At 47.1% G+C, this 25,982-nt stretch overlaps 2 protein-coding genes across 12 annotated transcripts in view; one reads left to right on the forward strand and one right to left on the reverse strand.

Annotated features, from left to right (window-relative positions):
* Window positions 1–1,995: 1,995 nt before the first annotated feature.
* TUBB6 (tubulin beta 6 class V) lies at window positions 1,996–23,646 on the forward strand. 10 transcript variants are annotated; one of them, XM_055238999.2, is made up of 5 exons: window positions 2,020–2,178; window positions 2,516–2,624; window positions 4,758–4,868; window positions 18,844–18,966; window positions 19,213–20,346. In XM_055238999.2, exons 1-5 carry the CDS (start codon window positions 2,122–2,124, stop codon window positions 19,905–19,907), a joined length of 1,095 nt encoding a protein of 364 aa, XP_055094974.1. In that variant the 5' UTR covers window positions 2,020–2,121; the 3' UTR covers window positions 19,908–20,346. The 10 variants fall into 10 exon arrangements, with proteins under 10 accessions (XP_055094917.1, XP_055094974.1, XP_055094927.1 ...); XM_055238952.2 differs by having other exon boundaries at window positions 18,844–18,869; window positions 18,942–20,346; XM_055238942.2 differs by having other exon boundaries at window positions 1,996–2,178; window positions 18,844–20,346.
* The window catches only part of AFG3L2 (AFG3 like matrix AAA peptidase subunit 2), a 48,994-nt gene continuing 45,764 nt past the window's right edge, over window positions 22,753–25,982 (reverse strand). For both annotated transcript variants that reach the window (XM_055238908.2, XM_055238918.2), the window contains exon 17: window positions 22,753–23,600. In XM_055238908.2, coding sequence (XP_055094883.1) covers window positions 23,382–23,600 — 219 coding nt within the window. In that variant the 3' untranslated portion in view covers window positions 22,753–23,381. The remainder of the gene's footprint in view (window positions 23,601–25,982) is intronic.

A 25,982-nucleotide genomic window follows, 5' to 3' on the forward strand; every position in this document is an offset into this window, starting at 1 on the left:
GGCTCCCAGAAGGGGATGGCCAACAGACACCAGGGAAGTCAGGACTGGGATTCAAAGAGAGGCCAAGGCTGCAGAGAGACTGGGAGCCATTTCAGGAAAGACACGTGAATTCAGTCTTTGCACAGCAGAACTGTCCCCATGTCCTGGGGAGGCCTTGGTTCATTCTGCGGGGAATCCCTTGTGTCTTGCGGGGCCCCGCCTCTGATGGGAGGGAAGGGAGATAAGCTTTGCAGGGGGAAGGTTTCCTCCCGGTCTCCTCACTCTTCGAGCACCGAGTTTCTCCAGACAAAGCGCACTCTGCGGGCAACAATCCCTGCAGACAGCGCAGAGCACAGAGCGAGCAGGAGCCCAGAAACCAGCAGGTCGGCTTGTCCCTTGTCAAATCCAAGTGACAGCGGACTTCCTGAAGCCACGCTGACACCTACTTTCTGGCTCGATCAGACCCCTGGACTTAAATTCCAGCCCAAGGGCTAGTACTGAAAGGGTGGCGATTTCAGCAAACGACCAAAGCTTCTAAAGTAGACACTTTCTTTTAAACCACTTGATGGCTGGATTTCTTAGAAAGACTAAAGCTGGAGGAAGGTTCTTCCAGGGATGGCACAGGCCCTCCGCTCTCGGGCTCCCCACACTAGACTTCGGGCCGGCCAGATGGGTTAAGGTAGCACTCGTTGGAGTCAATAATTAAGCAATGGAAACAGCCTAAATAACGGTGTTGAGGACTCAGGAGAAGGTGGCTGAGTAATCTCAGGCTCATAGTTCGAAATGGGAGCGCAGGGGCTGGGCTGTGGCCTCCTCATCTGCTCCCTGAGCGTGTGGCTGTGTAAAGAGGTGTGGGGACCCACAAGAAGGCCGAGGAGCAGCACTGGGGTGGAGAGAGCAGGGGGGAGGCGGGGACCCAAGGGTTAAAAAAACTTCCTCAATTTGGAAACATTTGCAAAATTCCAGAAGAAAAGCTTTTAAAAGTTCTCCACTCCCTTCCAAACATACAAACACGCATACACACAATTAGGAATTTCCCAGTTTTCATCTATCTAAAAAGAAAGTACCAGTGCAAATTACAGAACATCTTCGCTTCCCCATGTGCGGCGTTTCCACGGACCTGGGAGGGGACGCAGAGGCTACCCCGGTGGTCCCAGCCTGCAGCGTTCACGTGAGGAAACTCCCGCAAAAGCCCTGATGCATGCCCATTCTGACTGCAGAGGCCAGAGCATCCCGCATTTTGGAGGCTGAAAGGCTCTCGATGGTCCCCTAAGATAACCTTTTCCGTTAACAGACGAGTCCGCTGAAGCGCAGAGCTAACTGAAAACAGCTAGAATTAAAATCCAAGTCACCCGGCTAGGCATCAGCGGTCATTCCTTTCCACCACACAAAACTGGCCAGGAACACGGACTCTCGCGCGCCCTCCCAGGCCGAAGCGCATTTCTTCGCTAACGCGCGAGGGGTAGGCTGCATAGACCCGGCGCAGGGGGTGTTCATTTTCGGATCCAGCCCTGTAGTCACTTTAGCTAAACCCCGTTCCAAAGGGGTGGGAGTCGTCGGAGAGGAATGGCCTCTGTATCTCCGGAGACGGAAACAGCAGGACGAAGAGGCCCTAAGAACGTGTGCCTGGAGTGCGACAGGGGGTGGGGGGTAGGGGGCAGAGACCCTGAAAAGCTCCACTGCCGCGCCCCAGGGCCGTCTCCCGGCTGGACTGGACTCGGCGCGGGCGGCTGCAGGGCTCCTGGGCGCGGCGCTGGGACCCCGCGGGCCACGTCGGCTCCGCTGCCCCGACGCCCAGGACCGACTCACGTCTCCCTCGGGCGGGGCACCACAAGGGGCAGCAAAACGGTGGTGGGGGCGGGCGCCGCGCTCCTTCCCGTCTCCTCCCCGCCACCTCCGGGCCCGTCCTTTTCCGCCCGGCTCCCGGCAAAAGTCCCCCGACTGGCGCCCGCGCGTCCTCCCTCGGCTCTGCAGGCCGGGCCGCGGCGTCGAGCGGGGGCGGCGGGGGCGGGGCCCGCAGCCATTGGCGAGCGGCGGGGCGAGGGCGGGGGCGCGGAGGGTCGGCCCCGGGACGCACGCAGCCGGCCCGCAGTTGCAGCCGTCGTCCGCAGAGCCAGTGCCCAGCGCATAGCCGCGCCCGCCATGAGGGAGATCGTGCACATCCAGGCGGGCCAGTGCGGGAACCAGATTGGCACCAAGGTGGGCCTGGCGCGGTGCGGGGCTTCCCCGCGGGTGGGCTGCTGGAGGTCCCCGGGTCTCCTGGCGCGAACCCCGCCGGGGCGCGCACCCGCTGTGCGCCCGTGGGTCCTCGGAGCCCGGTGGGGACCCGCGCGGGCCGCAGGGAGGGAGCGCCCAGGGCGTGGCCGGCCGGGGACCCTCTACTCCTCGCTCCCCACCCCCATCCCAACTGGGAGCGGCTGCCGGCGGCTCAGGCGCGCCTGGAATTCGGCAGCCGGGGCGCCTGGGGTGGGCGCGGGTGGCGGCGTCCCGGGCTCTGGGTTCTGAGCGTCTGTCTCCCCGCCTTGCCCTGTCCAAGTTTTGGGAAGTGATCAGCGATGAGCACGGCATCGACCCGGCCGGAGGCTACGTGGGAGACTCGGCGCTGCAGCTGGAGAGAATCAACGTCTACTACAATGAGTCATCGTGTGAGTAGCAAGGCCGCCGCGCCCTGCCCGGCCGGGACCCGCGTGGACGCTCGGGCGCCGCCTCTGCGCGCGGCGAGTTTGCTTCGGGAAAAGTTATCTCGGGGTGTAGCAGCATGCCCGGCCACTCCCTTCGCTCCTCCGGGGCGGGAAATCCGCCGTCGGTTTATTCAAACAGCTGGATTCCGCCTATCCTGAGGGTCTGAGCGCTTGAACGGGACCACCCGTTAGCGTTGTGAAATCAGCGTAGCGGTTCCTGTTCAGCCTTCTCTGTCTAGCCGGGTGCGGTGGCTCAAGCCTCTAATCCCAGCGCTTTGGGAGGCCGAGACTGGAGGATCATTTGGGCCCAGGAGTTCAGGACCAGCTTGGGCAGCATAGGAGACCACCCCCCCGCCCCCCTCCCGCCCCGATCTCTACAACAATTTTAAAATTAGCCGGGTGCCCCTGTAGTACCAGTTAACTGAGGGCTTGAGCCCAGGAGGTCGAGGCTGCAGTGAGCTGTGATCACGCCACTGCGCATCCAGCCTGGGTGATAGAGCGAGACCCTGTTAGAATAAATTAGAGCGTTTCTCAAGGATCCTTGGGAAAAACAAAGCTCCCCCCCCCCCACCCCACCCCTACCCAGTTTAAAACGTATCTCTTATTGGGAATTCTTGGCTAAAAATTTGAGAAACGTTATCTTAAGTGACTTTTCTGGTCCCTTGCAGACCTCTAAAAAGACTTTAACCTCCCTGGAAGTTGAAACTGCAGGCAGTTCTGAGCAGCTAGTGGGGTTTTATTAATTTACGCAGCAATGACAAAAGGCTGGGAACATCAAGGCATGGAAGATGAAATTTCTAGAGGACACTAAGGACAGTTCCAGTATACACTGCACTTCATGTTAATCCGTCGCCCAGCTTGGGTACATCCATTTTCGATCTGGGCGTGTGCACTGCAGGACAGGAGTTGAAGAGCAGGTCCTATTTGGAATCATATTAACCGTGTCCTCACTGGGAACAAGTTCTAGCCCAACTGGCATGAAAATTCCACACAAGAACACTCTGACTCAAAATGAGAGTGACTCTGGGGAAACAGAGCCAGTGGAGTGCTCCCAGTAACAAGGTTCTCAGACTGCACATGGGCACATGTATGTGTATGCATGGGGGAGGTGTCACAAAGCAGAGAATTTCATCGAAACCTGGCAATTTGCTGTAATACATAGTTTATTTCCATGGAGCTAAAGTTGTAAAACTTCCTAACAGGAAAGAGGTGTCAGAGTGAGCTGGAAAATACAGTAGGCAGGAAGTCAGGGGACCTGATTTCTCATCCTGCCTCTTCCTGGAACCTCCTCTGCCAGGTCATGCCTGGACTCGTTCTTCATTCCAGTGTTAAGGTTCTGGGATTTTTTTTCTTTCTTTTTTTTTAAGAGACAGGGTCTTGGCCGGGCACGGTGGCTCACCCCTGTAATCCCAGCACTTTGGGAGGCCGAGGTGGGCAAATCACAAGGTCAGGAGATCGAGACCATCCTGGCTAACACGGTGAAACCCCGTCTCTACTGAAAATACAAAAACAATTAGCCAGGCGTGGTGGCGGGCACCTGTGGTCCCAGCTACTTGGGAGGCTGAGGCAGGAGAATGGCGTGAACCCGGGAGGCGGAGCTTGCAGTGAGCCGAGATCACACCACTGCATTCCAGCCTGGGCAACAGAGTGAGACTCCGTCTCAAAAAAAATGCCACTGTACCATAACCATGTGGCATAACCATGGCTCACTGCAGTCTTGACCTCCTGGGTTCAGATGATCCTGCCACCTCAGCTTCCAGAGTAGCTAGGACTAGAGGTGCACACCACCACACTTAGCTAATTTTTTTGGTTTTTTGTTTGTTTTTAGAAACAGGGTTTTGCTCTGTTGCCCAGGCTGGTCTTGAACTCCTGGGCTCAAGCGATCTGCCCACCTTGGCCTCCCAATGTGCTGAGATTACAGGGATGAGCCAGTGTGCCCAGCCAATTCTGTGATTCTAAGAAAGTTCCTGTACCCTTTCTGAAAAGACCCTGGTTGACCCATTCCAGGCAGCTAGAAGTGGTGGGACTTGAAAGGGGGAAGTCAATTACTTTAGAAACCGGAAAGTAACTCTTGTGGGTGGTTCTTTTCTCCTCCAGCTCAGAAGTATGTGCCCAGGGCCGCCCTGGTGGACTTAGAGCCAGGCACCATGGACAGCGTGCGGTCCGGGCCTTTTGGGCAGCTTTTCCGGCCTGACAACTTCATCTTCGGTAGGTTCCATCTTTCTCACTTTCTTCTTCTTCTTCTTCTTTTTTAAAATCAAATAGTTTATATGCCAGATTTAAAGCATCACGTGTTATAGAAAAAGTGTGAATGGAAATCAGTGGTTCCCAGCCCCACCCTTCCCATCCCTAGCTGGGTTCATCACAAGGAACAGTTTTTTTAAAATCTTGACTTTTTTGGTGGGAAGGAACCTCTATATCTCTAAATGAAATTCTTCTACTGGTAGTTCTTGATTAAAAAACAAAAACCAGGCCAGGCGCGGTGGCTCATGCCTGTAATCCCACCACTTTGGGAGGCCAAGACGGGTGGATCACGAGGTCAGGAGATCGAGACCATCCTGGCTGACACGGTGAAACCTTGTCTCTACTAAAAATACAAAAAATTAGCCGGGCATGGTGGCACATGCCTGTAGTCCCAGCTACTCGGCAGGCTGAGGTAGGAGAATCGCTGGAACCTGGGAGGTAGAGGTTGCAGTGAGCTGAGATTGCACTACTGCACTCCAACCTGGGTGACAGAGCAAGACTCCATCTCAAAAATAGCAAAAAAAACAAAAAAACAAAAACCAAGAAACAATTTTAGACATTAGCTTCTTTCTCCCCATCATTATAAAGTTATTTTGCCATTTGTTTTTGGTTCCTGTATTGGTTTTATCAGAATTAGGTAAATCCTTTTTTTCTTGCTTCTTCCACCTAAAAAATGATGGTAAAACCTATCTTTCTGCAGACTTCTAAAGAAAATTATATAAAATTAAATGAAGTGGTACCATTAGTGTTATCAAGTAGAACCTACAGGATAGGTGGCAGATTTGGAAGTTTCCCACCTATTTTAATGTTAGAGACCACATATCTATTTACATTATTGCTAAAAAAAAAAAAAATTCCTCACTTAATCCAACATATTTCCAATACCTGTGAAAGGCAGTGTCTTCCAAGAAAATGTGAAGAATTTGAAGACTGATTCTGGCTTAAAAGCACTATGGTGTACGAATCAAATACATCACGAAAAATCTACATTCCAACCCCTTTCTCAAAAGGCACCAGGAAGAGATAATTTTATTGAGGGTAACAGACAATCCCATTATCCAAACCATTCCAGAGAGAAAATGATGGAAAACTTCCCAACATTTCCTATGAGGCTAGGTAGCTTCTACTAGAACATACAAGTGAAAGCTGTATATCAAACTTACTTAAAAATATAGATGCAAAAATCCAAAGTAAAATACTTAGAATATCAAATGCAGTTGTGTTTTTTAAACAATATATTAATAGCACACTGTGACCAGGTAAGACTGAGAGGCAGATAGTGTAATGGTTAGGAGTCTGGCTGTGCTGCCATACTCCCTGGGTTTAAATTTTGGCCCTTCCACTCACTATGTGGCCTTAGACTTATTTAACTTACTTGTGACTTAATTTCCTCATCACAAGTGGGACTGTCTACCTCTTAGTGAGATGTAAGGATTAAATAAACACTTAGAATGTCTAGTACAAAATAAGTGTTTGAGAAATACTAGCAACATCCCAGGAACGCAAGGATGGTTCAACATTAAGAAGTCTACTAATAGATTAAAGACAACATCTTAATAGATGCCCCAGAAAAGTGGGTTTTTTTTTCTGACTCCCAGCAGGAAACAATTTTTTAAAAAAGATTAAAGTTTTGGAGGCCAGGAGCAGTGGCTAACGCCTGTAATCCCAGCACTTTGGGAGGCCGAGGCAGGCGGATCCCCTGAGGTCGGGAGTTTGAGACCAGCCTGACCAACATGGAGAAACCCCATCTCTACTAAAAATACAAAATTAGCCCAGTGTGGTGGCACATGCCTATAATCCCAGCTACTCGGGAGGCAGGATAATCACTTGAACCCGGGAGGCGGAGGTTGTGGTGAACCAAGATCGTGCCATTGCACTCCAGCCTGGGCAACAAGAGTGAAACTCTATCTCAAAAAAAAAAAAAAAAAAAAAAAAAAGATAAAGTTTTGCATGTGTTCCTGATTTGTGGAAGACAAAAAAACTTCTATGTAAGCTGGAAGTAGAAAGAAACTTCCTTTATTTACAGATTATCTACCAGAAACCCATAGCAACATTATACTCCCTGGTGAAACATTAGAAGCATTCCCAGCAGAATTAGGTATAAGAAACAGATGTCCATTGTCTCTACAATTATTCCATGTTCTGAACGCTTTAGCCAGTGCACAAAAACCAGAGAAAGAAAAGATGCAAATCATATAAAGGAAAAGACAAAAGCGTTATTTGTTGATGAAATGATTCTCTTGGAGTTTCCAGATAGGCTATCAGCTGAAAAATGACTAGCACTTACAAGACTTCAGTAAGGGAGCCAGACACAAGATAAAATATTTAGAAATTAATAGTTTTGCTATCAGGTTACCAATCTTTCTGATTTGCCTGGAACTAGGAGGAGGTGTTTCCCAGGACACTAGATTTTGAGTGCTAAAACTGCCAGGGTACCAGGCAAACTGGAACAGATGAATCACATTAAAAGCAATAATCACTGGGGAACACATCCTATTCACAATTGTAATAAAAGCTATAAATACCTGGGGACAAAATTTACTACTAACTAGAGGCAAGAGGGAATTAAAACAAAATATTATTCTCCCACCAGATTGGCCAGTATTTTAGAAGCTGCTAAGACCTAGTGTTGGTGAAGGTGTTTGGGAAAATAACAGCTGTTCAGAGAACTACTTAGTAGATTGAGCAAATCAATAATTTCCATCCAAGAGTTCCAGTTCAAGGAATCTGTTCTGCAGAAATGCTCACACATAGAGATTGCAGATTGGCCTCCAGAAAAGCTGAATGCATTTGCATGCCCACGGTGGGGTGTCTGAGAGCTCCCCTTGCCCGGTGTCATCCGTGTCAATTCGGAGGGACTGCTCTCTGAGTACTGTAATAAAGACCTGACTTGGATAACATTAATATTCTGTATTGTGAGAAAGGAAAAAGGACTACCCTACTTTATACAGATCAGCATTGAATAACTCACTTACTAAGTAGATATAGACTCAGCAGCCACAGCTTCTTTCTGGACCACATTCCCAGGTCACAGAGTTAATGTAGCCAGGAAGAAAGAGCACCGCACCGGGAGAGGGAAACTGAGCAGCTGACCCTAGCTCTGTGCCCGTTGACAGCATCAGTTCCCTTCTCTGGGTGTCTTCACTTTACTATCTGAAATGAAGGACCCCCCAAGCATCTTGGGGCCACAGACCCCTGTAAGAATCTGCGAGAAGAAATGGCCCTATCTCCCCACCTTCTTGTAGAATTCTGCCCAGTCTTCTCCTTGAGGTTCAGTGGATTTTTGGTGAGAATCTGAGCGAGCAGACAGCTAAGATTTCTTGAGTCTGAATTACAGTTGGCTGAGTCTACCGTAGTCTCAGTCAGCTTTACCAGACACAATTCATGTTATTTCCAACTAATACACCTTTTAGAAATCACACCTCTTCTTTGATAGGCAGTGTGTGCACATGGTGCGCAGCTGGAAAGGCCATGCAGTGAAAACCCACCTCCCTCACTGCCTGCCTCCCTCGCAGGAGTCCTTCCTGAGATAGGGAAACAGTTACAAGCACATCTGTAAATTTTTATAGAAAAAGAAGATCTTAAAGTTTTACTTATGTAAAATATATACCTTCTTCAAAGAAGGATATGAAACAACAGTAAAAGACAGGCATAAATGTAGCAGTTTACAACACAGAGTCAACTGTGAGCTCAGCTGTGGCTGAGAAGTAATTTTAGCTCTGGGTTTCTGGCAACTAAATCCAAAAAAGGAAGCACAGCAGGTGACACAGCTGACATTGTCTCATAAAAGGGAATATATCCTTTTAATATATTTAAAAGGGAGCTCTCCCCACCATCCTGAGTGATTTGTATTTATTTTTAATTTGTACTTTGCTTTGCTTTTTAAACTTTGCTTTTTTTCAGCAAAAACTAATATAACCACATTCTTAAAAGTTTAAAACTAGAGTTAAAAAAAATTCTGTATGCTCATCATCTTAGTGTAATTATTATCAGCACTGAGGTATTTTTTTCACCTTTGTTTCTTTCTTTTTGCTGACTTTCATTATTGTAATGGTATCATTTATATCTTTTTCCATTGAACATTATATTATAAACCATATTTCACATTTAGTTTCTAAAATCCATAATTTTTAATAGCTCCATAATGTGTAATTCTTTATGCAACTTTATAATGGCCAATAATTAGGAAGCTGTTTCTTTCCAACTTTTTGCTCTTAAAAGGAATATTGAACATCTTGATTCACTTAAATTTGTCTGTTTCTGACTTTGATTTCAGAATAGATTCTCAAAAAGCAAAATTACTGGGTCAAAGAGTGAAGAGATTTAAGCCCTTTTTACACACTTCCAATTGGATTAATGCCACCAGCAGTGTCTGAGAGCATAGTTTTTGCTGCACTTTTGCCTGAAATTAAACTTTTCAAAGAAACGTAGCAACTGAATGCTTATTTTATGACAGACTCAGGGCTTTAAGAACTACTTCATAGGAAATGTAAGAACAGCTCTGAATTTAGCCCTTCTCTTCTACGCTGACGTAAATTGTCAGTGTAAAACAGAGAAACCTGCACACATATCACGCCAGGACTCACACAGAGGAGCCAGAAGGCAGGACATTAAAATGCAACTCAGTTCCCCAGGGGAAGGGTGGTTAGCCGAAACTCATGCCACACCCATTACTGCTTTTTGAGATAAAATAGAAAAAAAGTATATAATTCTACATAGTTGAGTATGTTCATATTCACACTTGTTACACAGGGCTTCATGTACCAGTGGCTGGTTTTATTTCTTAAATGGGTAGTAGGTGTGTAGAGATTCATATTATTTTTCATATGCTTTTGCATGCCTTAACTCTGTCAAAAGAAAGATGTCAGTTGTCTCAAAGGTGTGGTCACGGAAAAGGCAGCTTTCATGGAGAAGGTTTTCAGCAGGTCATGGCTGTCTGGCCCCGGCCCAGTCTGCCCTAGGCCTGGCAGCAACTGAGGGACCCAACCCAGTCTGGATGGGCGCCCCGAGGAGGCCTCGCCCACCAGCAGTCAACGCAGTGCAGCCAGGACCTGGCCAGGTCTCAAGAGAGAGTCAAAGCCATGAACTGATCTTTATGAAATGAGTGCACTACAAACTATTGAAGTGGTGAGAAGCTAGTTTCTCATAGCTGCCACTTTAGCAATTGTGAGTTTTCTTTGGTTTATTTGAATTGAACATTGGGAGAGTGTAAGGTCTTTCTAGCTGTTGACAAATGGGAACACGAAGATTAAGACAAATGAAGACAGACCTATGGTGCCCATTTAGTTATCTAATTGTCCCTGTAAGCCTTCAAAAATGTTAGAAATGACCCTTGGCACATAAAAACTGTCCCCGAAATTGCTTCTTGCATCTTTGCTTCGTCTGACATGCAACCCTATTTTTGATTCAGAATGTTTTAAGTTTTCAACAGGTTGTACTGACATGATATGTCTTTAATAGGAATTTTAGCAAGTTGACACCATTTTGAGTTAAGAATTGTGACTTTTTTAAATGAATATGCTTATTTGTTAAAATAACATATTATGGAGAATGGAGAAGTATCCAGAATGTATAAACATTCTATATTGTTTAGCTAAATAGTTTTTAAGTCATTCTCCAGTAAAAGAGGTAGAATTGTCTGTGAACTGGAGATGATCCATCCTCACTGGCTTTATACCATATTGTTTCAGTTAGAGTTGGTAAATTACAATAAACCAGTGTCATTCCATTTCCAAATAGAGTTTGAAATGATTTAGGAAACACTCACTTACGTTAGTAGTGTATACCTTTAAAAGTGAAAGTTACCTGTAATTCCAGCACTTTGGGAGGCACAGACGGGCAGATCATCTGAGGTCAGGAGTTCGAGACCAGCCTGGCCAACATGGTGAAACCCTGTCTCTACTGAAAATACAAAAATTAGCCAGGTGTGGTGAGCGCCTGTATTCCCAGCTACTCGGGAGGCTGAGGCAGGAGAATCACTGGAACCTGAGAGGCGGAGGTTGCAGTGAGCCGAGATTAAGCCATTGCACCGCAGCCTGGGTGATGGAGCAGGATCCTGTCAAAAAAAAAAAAGACAAAAAACTTCCCGGTTGGGCAGTGGCTAATGCCTGTAATCCCAACACTTTGGGAGGCTGAGGCAAGTAGATCACTGGAGCCCAGGAGTTGAAGGTCAGCCTGGGCAACATAGTGAGACCCTCTGTACAAAAAGTTTTTTTTTAATTAGCTTGGCATGGTGGTGTGCACCTGGGGTCCCAGCTATTCAGGAGGCTGAGGTGGGAGGATCACTTGAGCTAAGAAGGTTGAGGCTGAGGCTGCAGTGAGCGGTGTTTGCGCCGCTGCACTCCAGCCTGGGCGACAGAGCAAGACCCTGTCTCAAAAAAAAGAAAAGAAAAACTTTTCTGTAATGAATTGCTGGTTGCATAGCAGTCATACATACTCTATTGTTGGAAAGTTTTGTGGGAAAAGAATGAAGCACCAGAAAGGTAAACGTTCTTCCAGCCTCTTTCTGTATTTCTAACTTTTTCTTCCAGATTCAGGGCTAGAAGAGGGGGCAGGAGTGCACAGACCTTTGACACTTACTCCATCACCCAGTGTGAGCTGGAAACCAGAGAGGGGACTCAGAGAAAACCCTGGGGACCTGTTGTAGCCCCACTGCCAAAGCTTAGAGTTGGCAGCCTCCTGCAGTCTGGAGTCACTGACTAACATCACACCGTATCAGTACAGAAGATGTTCAGTTCACGACTCCCAAATATTTAACTGGAACATCTGTTGCTATGAGACAGTGGCAAAATATTTTTCAGAAGTCACCAGCTTCCTACTTACATCAAGAGCACAGAAAACTTCATGGCTATTCATGCTATAAATATTGAGGAAGCTGGGTAAATGGTGTGAGCTGCAGAGGGAGTCAAGTTCAGCATCTCCGTCCACTTACAGCTAGCTCAGGTCTGACTGATTGGGGTTCTATGTTTGCCAAAAGCCACCTATTTTCAGTTGTTGGTTTCTGCTATTTTAATGAAATAGGTCCCAGGTTGCCCTGGGTATTTCCTATGTAAAATGTGACAGTTCTAGCACCGAGTGTGGACCAGCCCCGAGCTTGTTTGTCCCAATGCCTATGTTGTAGTCTTGCCAGGTGCTGCCTGCTAGGTTGGGTGGGAAGGGGTGGAGAGAAGTTGGTGGGGGCTTAGGAAGGACAGTGACCATTTTCTCGCCTACTAAGAGAAGGCAGTCAGCTAGGTTTCACTGTGCAACACAGCTGGGCAGGAAGAAGAGAATCCCCTGTTCGTAAGAGAACAGTCACATACTAGATGCTGTCTACGGCTTGTGAAAAACACAAGGAAATGGCCACCTGAGAGTACTAAAGTGGCCAGGCCCATGGGGTGTGCTGCAAGCACACAGCAGGCATCTGCCTAGCCTGGCCCCTCTGCAGAGCCACAGGGCCTGCCATGCCAGTGGCACTGGGCTTTGCACTGCCAAATGGGGCAAAGACAATAGGAGAGAAAGGCTGAGCTGACTTCTCAGTGGGACTGAGACGGAGATCTAGGGAGGCTGATTCTGCAGACAAGTGCAAGGACCCACTGTGGTCAGTTTCAGCTGGCCAGTTCTGCTCTCTGGAAACTTCAGTGTTCAATATTTAAATATGTGGTTTTGTTTGTTTGTTTGAGATGGGGTCTCGCCCTGTCACCCAGGCTGGAGTGCAGTGGTGTGATCATAGCTCACTGTAGCCTCAAACTCCTGGGCTCAAGCAATCCTCCCACTTCACCCTCCTGTGCTAGGATTACAGGCGTGAGCTACCATAGCTGGCCTTAAAAAAAAAAGTGTTTAATGTTTTCATGTCAAAGTTAAAACAAACTGCTTGTACATGGTTTTTTCAAACAGTACACATAGATTGTGTATACAGTGCAGAAAGGGAAAGCCCTCATCCTTTCTACTGGTGGCCCCTGAGGTTTTATTCCCTAGGGGGATAACTGAGTGTGTAGACAGTTGGGCTGTGTCCTGCTGACATTTTTCCTTTTTTTTTTTTTTTCTTTTTTTTTTTTTTGAGATGGAGTTTTGCTCTTGTTGCCCAGGCTGGAGTGCAGTGGCACAATCTCGGCTCACTGCAACCTCCACCTCCCGGGTTCAAGCAATTCTCCTGCCTCAGCCTCTGGAGTAGCTGGGATTACAGGCGCCCGCCACCACACCCAGCTAATTTTTTGTATTTTTAGTAGAGATGGGGTTTCCCTATATTGGCCAAGCTGGTCTCGAACTCCTGGCCTCAGGTGACCCACCTGTCTCGGCCTCCCAAAAGTACTGGGATTACAGGCGTGAGCCACCACGCCCGGCCCTACTGACATTTTTCTGTGTCCATGTGCACTTAGGCGAGCACACAGAGCTGATTTTGTTTGGGGAAAATGGGATCCTGCTACACACACCATTTTGCAGCCTTTTGAGAAATTCATTAATGTATCTCAGACACCCTCCATGACAGTCACAGTGCCCACCATTGTATATGTCGTCATTTAGTAATTTCCCACTTACTGATGACATTTTAAAATTTTTCATTAAAGAAGAGCTGGGCTCAGGGGTTCACACCTGCAATCCCAGCACTTTGGGAGGCCAAGACAGGATGATCACTTGAGTTCAAAAGTTTAAGACCAACATGGACAACATAAGGAGACCCTCTCTACAAATTTTTTTTTTTTTTTTTGAGACGGAGTCTCGCTCTGTTGCCCAGGGTGGAGTGCAGTGTTGCGATCTCGGCTCACTGCAAGCTCCGCCTCCCGGGTTCACGCCATTCTCCTGCCTCAGCCTCTGGAGTAGCTGGGACTACAGGCGTCCACCACCACGCCAGGCTAATTTTTTTTGTATTTTTAGTAGAGACGGGGTTTCACCATGTTAGCCAGGATGGTCTCAATCTCCTGACCTTGTGATCTACCCGCCTCGGCCTCCCAAAGTGCTGAGATTACAAGCGTGAGCCACCGTGCCTGGCCAACAAAATGTTTTTTTAATTGTCCCAGCTACTCAGGAGGCTGAGGCAGGAGGATCCCTTGAGCCCAGGAGTTGGAGGCTGCAGTGGCTATGATTGCACCACTGCACTCCAGCCTGGGTAGCAGTGGAAGACCCCATTTCTAAAATAATAATAATAATAAATTCCTTTTTTATACTTTAATCTTCACTTGATTATCATAAAATACATGTTTTAGTTAAAATGTCATAAAGCTAGAACTGAACTCCCTTAGGACCCCATCCTTCAAAGACAACCTGTGCTTTCTTAATTGCATTGTAAATGTTTTAATAAAGTAATTTTTTTTTTTTTCATTTTGCTAGCTAGCTAGGTAAGACATTTTCATGGTTTAGGACTTAAAAGGAACAAAAGGGTATATAGTGAAAAGTTGATCTCCTTCCTACCCCAAACTAGTGTTAAGATTCTTGAATGTCCTTTCAAGTATGTTCAGGCAGACACATATATTCACACATATACAATGGAGCCAACTGTATACACTGTTCAGTACCTTAGTGTCCCTCCCTGGCTCCCCAGCAACTTATTTTGAAGATCTTTCCATTTCACAACTATGGCTGCCTCATTCTTGTTGATAGCTGATCGTATCCTCTGCAGAGATACCACCATGGATTTAACTAGTCTTCAGTTAATAGGTATTTGAGTAGTTCCCCTTTTTATTATTATAAACTGTTCCTCAGTAAACATTTGTATATATGTCATTTTGCACATGTATGGGTCTATCTAGAAAAACTTACAGAAGTGCAATTGCTGTGTCTAGGGGGATAATTTTGATAGCTGTAGCTCAGCTGTTCTAGAGGCCACTGCCCTTGCTATCTCAGCAGCTCCCGTGGGAAGTGGCCTTCCCCAGACCCTCACCAGTGCAACTCAGGTGTTTGGATCTCTGTCAGTTTCATAGCGGAAAATAGAATCTCTTGTTTTAATTTGTGTTTCCCTTATGAGAAGGGTTTAGCATTATTTCCAGTACCTAAGCTATTGGAATTTCCTTTCCTGTGAGCTGTATGTTTATAGCCTTTGCCTGTTTTCCTAATGGCTGTTGTTTTTCTTTCTGATTTGAGGACTTCTTTAGATATTTAAGGAGGGTATCCTTTATATGTGATATGAGTTATTAACAGTCCAGTACATTTTAACATTAAGTTCAATACACTTAATGAAGAATCACAGAATTTTTTTCTTGCACTCAACACCTACAGTGTTTAGCACTGATAAATGCTTCATCCCCCCTCCCCCAAGAGTAGGGCCACTGTGTAAGGCTCTACTTGCTATGTACTGCAGAATCCAGGGGTGCCATCAGTAGGCCTCATTGTGAGCAGGCCCGTGTCCCAAATTGCATAGGAGCCCCTTGTCCACTAATTAAAGATCGACAAGTGAAAGGCAGCTTGCTTACCCAATATAGCACTTGGCAGCTCTCAGAGGCAGCCTTGGTGGTTTCACTGCTTCATAGCTCAGTGCCCCCAGGGTGTGTGCAGCATCAGGGATGGACCTGCCCACGTGAGAGCAGAGAAGCTGGTCTTTGGGCAGTGGTTGTGAATTGTTGCCACCAGCCGTGTGTAGACAAAAGTCAAGTTGGAAGAGGTCTGTATAATGCAATGCAAGTTTTTATGACTTGAATTAGTTAAATCTGCAGCCCAAAATTTCATGAAAATAAATATTTAAAACATTTTATTAAAAATTAAATTGACAAAGTCATATTAGAAATTACTATTTCAAGTAATTTCTATATACTGAAATAAATTGCCTTAAAGTGAAAGAGTGAGAGTGTATTTAGTAAGTCTTGGTTAAGCCTTTTTGGTTTACATTCAGAAACAGGAAAAGAATGACTGATGTAAAATGGCATGACCTGCAAGTTAGGTCGTTTCCAATTCTGCTTTCTTCAACGTTGAGTTGTTGGCCAGTTGTGGTGGCTCACGCCTGTAATCCCAGCACTTTGGGAGGCCGAGGTGGGCGTATCACTTGAGGTCAGGAGTTCAAGACCAGCCTGGCCAACGTGGTGAAACCCTCTCTCTACTAAAAAATACAACAAATTAGCTGGGCGTGGTTGTAGCACCTGTAATCCCAGCTTCTCGGGAGGCTGAAGCAGAATTGCTTGAACCTGGGAGGCGGAGGTCGCAGTGAGACGATACCGTGCCACTGCACTTTAGCCTGGGCGACAGAGTGAGACCCCACCTCAAAATAAATAAACAAACAAAATTGAGTTGTTAAGTGACAGATGATTGAAAATACTTTTTTTTTTTTGAGATAGGGTCTTGCTCTGTCACCCAGGCTGGAGTGCAGTAGCACAATCTTGGCTCACTGCAACCTCCATCTTCTGTGCTTAAGTGATCCTCCCACCTCAGCCTCCCAAGTAGTTGGGACTACAGGCATGCACTACCAGACCCAGCTAATTTTTGTATTTTTAGTAGAGATGGGGTTTTGCCATGTTGCCCAGGCTTGAAAATACTTTTTGATAATAGCCCACTATTTGATTTTTGGGATGTAACTCTGAAGACAATCAAAGAACTGAATGACATTGTAGAACATAATTCATTCCCATTTACATATATCTGTGGACAAGATTTCTCATATATGTAAAAATTAAGAGGAGTAGAATTGATCCCAAGCCTTGGCCCTTTCTGGCAGTATTTAATGTTCACCCTTGGATAAATGAACTAATAGGAAAAAATAGATAGATAGATAGATAGATAGATAGATAGATAACATTAACACTTTGTAATTACAGGTAAATTAAAAAGAATCAACTTCAACTGATTGGAATTATTTCTGATTTTTAAATATATTCTATCAATACATTTAACAGAAGAGTTTTTTAAAGTGACTATATTGTTTCCAGAAATTAAAATTATATCATATGCAACTATTTGATTTATGAAAAATAATAGATGTTAACTTTAAAATGAATGAGAGGTATCTAGTATCTAGTTTTTTCAAATGTTCATTAGCCAAGTGTAGTGGCATGTGTCTGTAGTTCCTGCTACTCAAGGGGTTGAAGTGGGAGAATCACTTAAGCCCAGGAGTTCAAGGCTGCAGTCAGCTAGGGTGGTGCCAGTGTATGCCACCCTGGGTGACAGAGCGAGACCTTGTCTCTAAATAAATAAATACAAATGTTCACAGCAATGTATGAAAGCTATTGCATTATATGAAACTCGTAGTGCCCAGAAAACTAAAAACAAAAATTAGTTCCTCCCACTCCTATGTGCATCTGTTCATATGGACATACAAACCTGTGTAATTTTTTACAGCTGGGAAAAAAAATGCTTCTGCTAGTGAAATAATCCATTTTAAAATGAGATAAAATGAAAAATAGGATTTTAAATTTAAGAGCGAATCTTTCAGATTCAAATTTTTTTAGGTAAAGTAAGGTATACATAAGCCTGTCTGGCAAAAATGCACCATTATGCGGCTGGCCTGGTGGCTCACGCCTGTAATCCCAGCACTTTGGGAGGCCGAGATGGGTGGATCATGAGGTCAGGAGATCGAGACCATCCTGGCTAACATGGTGAAACCCTGTCTCTACTAAAAAATACAAAAAATTAGCCAGGCGTGGTGGCGGGCGCCTGTAGTCACAGCTACTGGGGAGGCTGAGGCAGGAGAATGGCGTGAGCCCGGGAGGCGGAGCTTGCAGTGAGTGGAGATCGCACCACTGCACCTCCAGCCTGGGCGACAGAGCAAGACTCCGTCTCAAAAAAAAAGCACCATTATGCAGAAAACAGACTAGGTCTCTTGTTACTTGAACTCTGCATAAAATACAGAAACCTTTCAGACATATTAAGCTCCTTTTCTCAACTGGCCTGGAAACAATTTGAGGGCAGGAATTACTTCCTGTGCTTAGTATTTAATTATAGGGGCAGAATAAATAATTGGTTCTGCAAACATTTTGCAACAGTAATTCTGGATGATGAATGAGGGGCTCCATTAACATGAAAAAGTGTCAGTTTTAAAAACAAAATACTTAGGCCGGGCACGGTGGCTCACACCTGTAATCCCAGCACTTTGGGAAGCCGAGGCGGGCAGATCACAAGGTCAGGAGTTCGAGACCATCCTGGCTAACAAGGTGAAACCCCGTCTCTACTAAAAATACAAAAACATTAGCCAGGCGTGGTGGCGGGCGCCTGTAGTCCCAGCTACACAGGAGGCTGAGGCAGGAGAATAGCGTGAACCCATGAGGCGGAGCTTGCAATGAGCCGAGATCGCGCCACTGCACTCCAGCCTGGGCGACAGTGTGAGACTCTGTCTCCAAAAAAAAAAAAAAAAAGAAAAGAAAAGAAAATACTTATACATAGTACAAGATTCCGAAAGCCCAAAGGAGAGAACTTTTTTTTTTTTTTTTTTTTGAGATGTAGTCCCACTCTGACGCCCAAGCTGGAGTGCAGTGGCACCATCTCAGCTCACTAGAACCTCCACCTCCCAGGTCCCAGTTTCAAGCAATTCTCCTGCCTCAGCCTCCCAAGTAGCTGGGACTACAGGCTCCCCACCACCACGCCCGACTAATTTTTGTATTTTCAGTAGAGATGGGGTTTCCCCATGTTGCCCAGGCTGGTCTCTAACTCCAGACTTCAAATGATGCACCCGCCTCGGCCTTCCAAAGTGCTGGGATTACAGGCATGAGCCACGGCGCCCGACCGGTAACTTATTTTTTTAATGTATACCTTTTGTTCCCTTTGAATTCTACCATGTGCAAGAATTATCTATTTAACATGGAACAACCAGGTCAGAATGTATATACATCTTTAAAATTGACCAGTAGCTACTTTGACTTGCCTAAAAACGTTACCAGTGCATCTGCTCAGCTGCACTGTTGGTGGGTGCCTGTTTCCCCGGCCCCTCCTCCCTTTGGCTAACAGCACATCATGGAATCACTTCACACCCTCCTTGTCGGTGACCAAGCATGGTGATGGCGCAGCCCTTTCCTGTTTAAACGGCACGGGACTCTCTTTGTTGCAGGCCAGACGGGCGCAGGGAACAACTGGGCGAAGGGGCACTACACGGAGGGCGCAGAGCTGGTGGACGCAGTGCTGGACGTGGTGCGGAAGGAGTGCGAGCACTGCGACTGCCTGCAGGGCTTCCAGCTCACGCACTCGCTGGGCGGCGGCACGGGCTCGGGCATGGGCACGCTGCTCATCAGCAAGATCCGTGAGGAGTTCCCGGACCGCATCATGAACACCTTCAGCGTCATGCCCTCGCCCAAGGTGTCGGACACGGTGGTGGAGCCCTACAATGCCACGCTGTCGGTGCACCAGCTGGTGGAGAATACAGACGAGACCTACTGCATCGACAACGAGGCGCTCTACGACATCTGCTTCCGCACCTTGAAGCTGACAACGCCCACCTACGGGGACCTCAACCACCTGGTGTCCGCCACCATGAGTGGGGTCACCACCTCGCTGCGCTTCCCGGGCCAGCTCAATGCTGACCTGCGCAAGCTGGCGGTGAACATGGTGCCCTTCCCGCGCCTGCACTTCTTCATGCCTGGCTTCGCGCCGCTCACCAGCCGCGGCAGCCAGCAGTACCGGGCCCTGACCGTGCCCGAGCTCACCCAGCAGATGTTCGATGCCAGGAACATGATGGCCGCCTGCGACCCGCGCCATGGCCGCTACCTGACCGTGGCCACCGTGTTCCGCGGGCCCATGTCCATGAAGGAGGTGGACGAGCAGATGCTGGCCATCCAGAGTAAGAACAGCAGCTACTTCGTGGAGTGGATCCCCAACAACGTGAAGGTGGCCGTGTGCGACATCCCGCCCCGCGGCCTGAAGATGGCCTCCACCTTCATCGGCAACAGCACGGCCATCCAGGAGCTGTTCAAGCGCATCTCCGAGCAGTTCTCAGCCATGTTCCGGCGCAAGGCCTTCCTGCACTGGTTCACGGGTGAGGGCATGGATGAGATGGAGTTCACCGAGGCCGAGAGCAATATGAACGACCTGGTATCCGAGTACCAGCAGTACCAGGATGCCACCGCGAATGACGGGGAGGAAGCTTTTGAGGATGAGGAAGAGGAGATCGATGGATAGCCGGAATAGAGCCGCCCCAGCTCAGATCCTACAACACGCAAATTCCTTCTTGAACCCTGGTGCCTCCTACCCCATGGCCCTGAATGGTGCACTGGTCTAATTGTGTTGGTGTCGGCCCCTCACAAATGCAGCCAAGTCATGTAATTAGTCATCTGGAACAAAGACTAAAACAGCAGAGAATTGCGGGTTCTACCCAGTCAGAAGATCACACCATGGAGACTTTCTACTAGAGGACTTGAAAGAGAACTGAGGGGCCACAAAATAAACTTCACCTTCCATTAAGTGTTCAAGCATGTCGGCGAATTAGCAGGGAGTTAGAAACAGTCTTTTTCATCCTTTGTGATGAAGCCTGAAGTTGTGCCATGTTGCCTTATATGAATATGCAGTATGGGACTTTGAAATAATTGATTCATAATAAAATACTAAACGTGTGTCTTCATCTCTCTAGCCATGTGCATAAATGACATAAGTTACTTTGTACGGTTACAGTGGCTACTTGGGTCACTGGTCTCTCCCTGGGGTGAACTCCTCCCCACTTCAGTTCACAAAAACAAGAGGAAAGGGCTCTTCTTTAAATGGAGGCTTTAAGGGGAGCAGCCAAAACTGTTGCTAGCTGGAAGGCAATGCAGTACAAACAAAAGCCCCTCTTCCATCCGCAGCCACCTTTTAGACTCCCACAGAATCTTGCATTTTCCCAAGTCAGGTCCTGGGCTAGGGTTCCCCAACCTTGTAGCCAAAGGAGCCACAGGAAAGGCCTTTTGGCCTCCAGACAAAGCCAGGGGTGCTGGGTGGGAGCTGGGGTGCCAACAGCCAGCCCTGCGTGGAAAGGATGGGCCCTTTTCTGTTGTGACCCATCACACTTGATGGCTTCTACCACTGGCCACACCTTTGGAGTTTCCAAAGATAAGCTCCACGAGGCATGCACGGTAGCCCCGCTAGTGCCTGGTACAGACCTCACTGTTCACAATATTTTTGCTTTACTTCTTCCTGCCCTCTTGAAGCTGTGAACGTGGGACTTGCTCTAGCCATAAGAATGAGCATAGCGTGTCACCCCCGAGTGGAAGCGTCATGTGCCGGTGCCAGCCCTCCTGCTCTGCCTCCCACGTGGGCAGCCCCCCCGCCCCCAATCCCTCCTGTCCACCTGTCCAGGTTCCTGAGTAACCATCCTGGGCAGAGCCCACTCTGACCTGTGTTGGACAGGGAATGAGAGACAGACAAAGCTTTGTCATTCAGGACCACTGAGGGTTAGGGTTCCCCACAGTACAACCATAACACCACCCTTGGTCTGTGATCCCAGGCCTTACATTGACTAGCTGTATTTATTTCGTGTTAAGCCCCAGCCTTGGGCAGATGGAAAGTTCATCACTAAACACAGCAGCATGGCTTGAGGTGATCACAGATCTTTTTGCAGAAATCTGAACTATTCTGAGACCACAGTAAAAATAAATCTTACCAGCTCACCACCCACATCTGTCCTGAAAACATGTTCCATGTGACCATGGAGAGGAAAGATCCATGCGTGAGCAGGCCCCACATGACGGTGGCACAGGTAGCCATGGCTCCTCCTAGCACAGAGGGCCACTTGCACAGGTTGAGCAGCGGCTCTAGGCCACACTGGCAGCCGTCCAGGGCCCAGAGCTTAAGGTGGCTCACCTCACCAGAAACATGGGTGTCATAGGTGCTGTCTGGCTTTGTCACTCTCACTGTATCAAGCCTGACTCACAGTGGGCCCCACTCTTGTCCCCCGGGAGGCCTCACAGCCAAGGCCTGTGAGAGGGCAGCCCACGCCGGCTCCACGCCTTGCAGTGGTTGGGTAAGGAGTAGAGAGCGTCTCCTAATCGTCTACTGCCTGTATGGTAAAAAGCACACCCAGCACCCTCACAGCTGTGTGAGCCTCAGCCTGGAAACAATGCTTCATTGGGCACCTCCCAAAAACACCCTATGAGGAAAGGAAGTGGCCAGTGTGGCAATGCCTGCAAGTGCAAAGGTCAAGCAGGGGGCGCCTGTTCTTCTGGCATGCTGAGCTTGGAGTCAACAGCTGCTTCCACGGCCTGCCAGGGGACAGGTGGGTATCTCAGGCTGCTGGGAAGTAGCCATGGGTGGAGCATGCGTGGCCTGGGGCCATGGCAGGGATGCCACTAGATTGTGTTAATTCTAAAGCCACTGTTCCGACAACATCAACACCACACAAGGCAAGCTGGAATAATGCTAAAACAGACTGCTAAAAATGTAAATAGTTAAAAATGCCAGTGTCTCCCCCATGTCCAAATAACAGCAATTGATATAAGACTTAGCAAATCTTCCTCATGCCATCTTTTTTAAGGAATTTTGATATAGGTTTGCAACACTACAGACTCACTTTTCTGGAAGCACATAACCAGTAACTCCCTTCTAATAGACAATAGGAGCAGCTTAGCAGTCAGACCACTCCTGAGATGTCCCCAGAGAGCCAGGGCCCAGGGGACTCCAGCTTAGTTCCACTGTTCCTTCTCTAAAATCCAGGTGACGGCTCAGGTCAGCCTGCCAGGCCCGCTATGGTTACACGTTAACTTCTAGACCCAGGAGGTGTGGCCAACATCTGGCCATGACTGGCCTCTTGAGGACCTGCACTGGGGTGGTTATCATGGATTCAGGCCATGACTAACCCCTCAGGACCCATGTACTTTATATCCAGAGCTCAGTGCATCTTTACAGGACATGTAACTCTAGAAGGTTCCAACCTCCTGTGAGAGCTGATGAGAACCAGCAAGGCTGAGATTTTGAAGGATTCTCCTCTAAAAAGCAAGAAAATTTAATTTCTTGCCATTATGTTTTCTAAAAATATCCAGAGCATAAATAGGGACCCTTTGTGTGTTCAGAAAAAAAAGTACAGTGTTGACATTTTATTTTTTATGTAAAGAAGCCATATTTACATAATACATTCATATTTTTAAGTATGTTACAGCTCCTGTAGAAAACCATTCCATTAAGACAGCAACAAGTGATCTGGATTCAATCTTTAAAATATTAAGTCAAATTAAAATGTTCTTATCAGGACTCCAATTTAATTTCACAGCCCATCTGCACAGGGGAACTGAGGAGAAACAGGAATGAAGAGTGGGCGACAAAGAGAAAGCATCCCTTCCCACACGCCAAGAGTCCAGTGCAACGATCCCTGCCACACGGTCAGCCGACCCCACTTGGTGCCACAGGGTCCAGCCTCGGCCACTCTGGGCTCAACCTTTCCAGCACATCTGGGAGCCCAATGAGGCTGTGGGACAGTGTGCATTTCCCTCAAGGCCTCCGGAAAGTCACCTGCCACCCACTGTGACCTCCGAGGCTGAAAGGACTAAGGACTCCTTTCCCCATCATTTCAGCTGGGCCAGTGACTGGCTAAAATCAGCACAGCGTTCCCATTCTTCTGAAAGCCACAGCTGAAATAATGCACCAGCTGAAACCACAGTGGACAGACTGAGATGGCCTCCCTCTGGGCCTCTAGTTGGCAACTTTCTCACCCGGGGGCTCCTCTTTCTCCTTTTCCCGCTCCTTGTTCCAGTCCTTAAGGCCTTCTGGAAGTGAGGTGTCCTCATCCAAGCTGCCAGTGCCTTCCACAAATTCTTCATAGGTAGATTTTTCCGCAAATGGTCTGGGGCCCAAAAGTTCAACCATATCATTCTTATCTAATACTTCTTTTTCTAACAACAGAAGAGCAACCTGAAATATGAACAATTTTCATTAAATACAGTTACTCAGCAAAGTCTATTCAGAAATATTAATTTTTTATTTACAGGTGACTCCATTCCAAAAAAGGATTTAAGACCAATGAAAAAGATGTCTCATACATAAGGTTACACAGTTTTAGAGTAAGATGTGCAAAATATCAAAGCAACCAATGTCCATCTGTAAGGGACACATTTCCATACTAGACATATTTCCATACATCTGCACAATAAATGCTGACCATCTATAATAAGGAGGAAGCTGGTCGGGCGCGGGAGCTCACGCCTGTAATCCTAGCACTTTGGGAGGCCGAGGCGGGTGGATCACAAGGTCAAGACCATCCTGGCCAACATGGTGAAACCCTGTCTCTACTAAAAATACAAAAAAATAGCTGGGCATGGTGGTGTGCGCCTGTAGTCCCAGCTACTTGGAAGGCTGAGGCAGGAGGATCACTTGAACCCGGGAGGCAGAGGTTGCAGTGAGCCAAGATTGTGCCACTGCACTCCAGCCTGGGTGACACAGTGAGACTCCTTCTCAAAAAAAAAAAAAAAAAAAAAATAGCAGGAGGCTGTGTATGTTCTATATACATGTCGGAGATACACACTTCAATTAAAAAAAACAAGATGTTCAGTGTGCACAGCATCTTACGTTTGCTTTTCTGAGGTGATAGGAATGTATCTTTTTATGTGCATTAAAGCAGAATAGGCAGCCGGGTGCAGTGGGTAACACCTGTAATCCCAGCACTTTGGGAGAATGAGGCGGGCGGATCACCTGAGGTCCGAAGTTCGACACCAGCCTGGCCAAAATGGCGAAACCCCGTCTCTACTAAAAATACAAAAATTAGCCAGGCGCAGTGGTGGGTGCCTGTAAGCCCAGCTACTCAGGAGGCCGAGGCAGGAGAATGGCTTGAACCCAGAAGGCAGAGGTTGCAGTGAGCCGAGATCGCACCATTGCACTCCAGCAGCCTGGGCAACAGAGCAAGACTCGGTCTCAAAAAAAAAAAACAGACTAGGCAGGAGCCATTAGCTTAGGGCTTTTTCTGTACCCAGAACCCATTCATACACAAACTGGAACTTAACCTAGACGCATTCTTTGTAACTAACTTCAAATTAAGCTTCTACCAATCATAAACAGCCAACCAGCCAACTGGTGGCAGAACTTGGGACCATGCATTGGACCACACAAATAAGGCAAATGCCCAGCAGCAGCCAATCAAGCAGTCATGCACTGCTAAGAGCAGTCATGCACCGCTAACGACGTTTCAGTCAACGATGGGCCACATGTAGATGGTGGTCCCGTAAGATTATAATACCTTATTTTTACTGTACCTTTTCTATGTTTAGATGTGTTTAGATACCATTGTGTTACAATGGCCTGAAGCATTCAGTACAGTCACATGCGAGCAGGTTTGCAGCCTAGGAGCAATAGGCCACACCACACAGCCTAGGTGTGCAGCAGGTGTACGACAAAATCAACTAACAGCAAACTCCTCAGACCGTATCCCCATCATTAAGCAACACGTGACTGCAGTTTCTTTACTTTGCCTCTAGGCTCAGCCTACAAAAGCTTGCTGCTCATGCTGCCGGAGCAGAGCTCTGAACTTCTAATTCTGAGGGCTGCCCGATTCCCAAACTGTTCTTTGCTCAAATAAACTTATTTGTTAAATTTAGTCTAAAGTTTCTTTTAAACGGTACATAAAAAATATATGGCCACGCGCAGTGGCTCACGCCTGTAATCCCAGCACTTTGGGGCGGCGGATCACCTGAGGTCAGGAGTTCCAGACCAGCCTGCCCAACGTGGTGAAACCCTGTCTCTACTAAAAATACAAAAATTAGCCTGGCGTGGTGGCACCTGCCTGTAATCCCAGCTACTCGGGAGGCTGAGGCAGGAGAATTGCTTGAACCCAGGAGGCGGAGGTTGCAGTGAGCCAAGATGGAGGCACTGCACTCCAGCCTTGGCAACAGAGGGAGAGTCTGTCTAAAAATAAATAAATAAATAAATAATTTATATATATATATATAAAAAAAAACATATAAATAAATAATTTATATATATAAAAAATATATATAAATATAAAACAAGGGCAGAGATACAAAATGAAGGCAGGAAGGTTAATGTGACAGTAGTTTACTTAGAAGTTCTATTCATTTGTTACAGCTGGACCATAAATTTAACACTACACGTTTTAACAGACTACAGAAAAAGGGACCCCTACCGGATTACACACATGGAGGTGTGACGGTATCATGAGAAGAGGGAACAGTGTTTATGTTAGATCATATACCTAGTGTAAAGAAAATTAAGCAGTTTAAATTATAAGTTGATCTCATAAAATGACTTTTTTTTTTTTTTTTTTTTTTTTTGAGACAGAATCTC

The sequence above is a fragment of the Symphalangus syndactylus genome, chromosome 1, assembly GCF_028878055.3.
Source record: "Symphalangus syndactylus isolate Jambi chromosome 1, NHGRI_mSymSyn1-v2.1_pri, whole genome shotgun sequence".
NCBI lineage: Eukaryota > Metazoa > Chordata > Mammalia > Primates > Hylobatidae > Symphalangus > Symphalangus syndactylus.

Excerpts from the sequence above, each read along its gene's own strand:
- TUBB6 (XM_055238933.2), top strand. The coding sequence starts at position 2,122 with ATGAGGGAGATCGTGCACATCCAGGCGGGCCAGTGCGGGAACCAGATT. Across the intron at positions 2,179-2,515 it reads GGAACCAGATTGGCACCAAG|TTTTGGGAAGTGATCAGCGA; the intron begins GTGGGCCTGGCG and ends GCCCTGTCCAAG. Across the intron at positions 4,869-18,843 it reads GCCTGACAACTTCATCTTCG|GCCAGACGGGCGCAGGGAAC; the intron begins GTAGGTTCCATC and ends TCTTTGTTGCAG.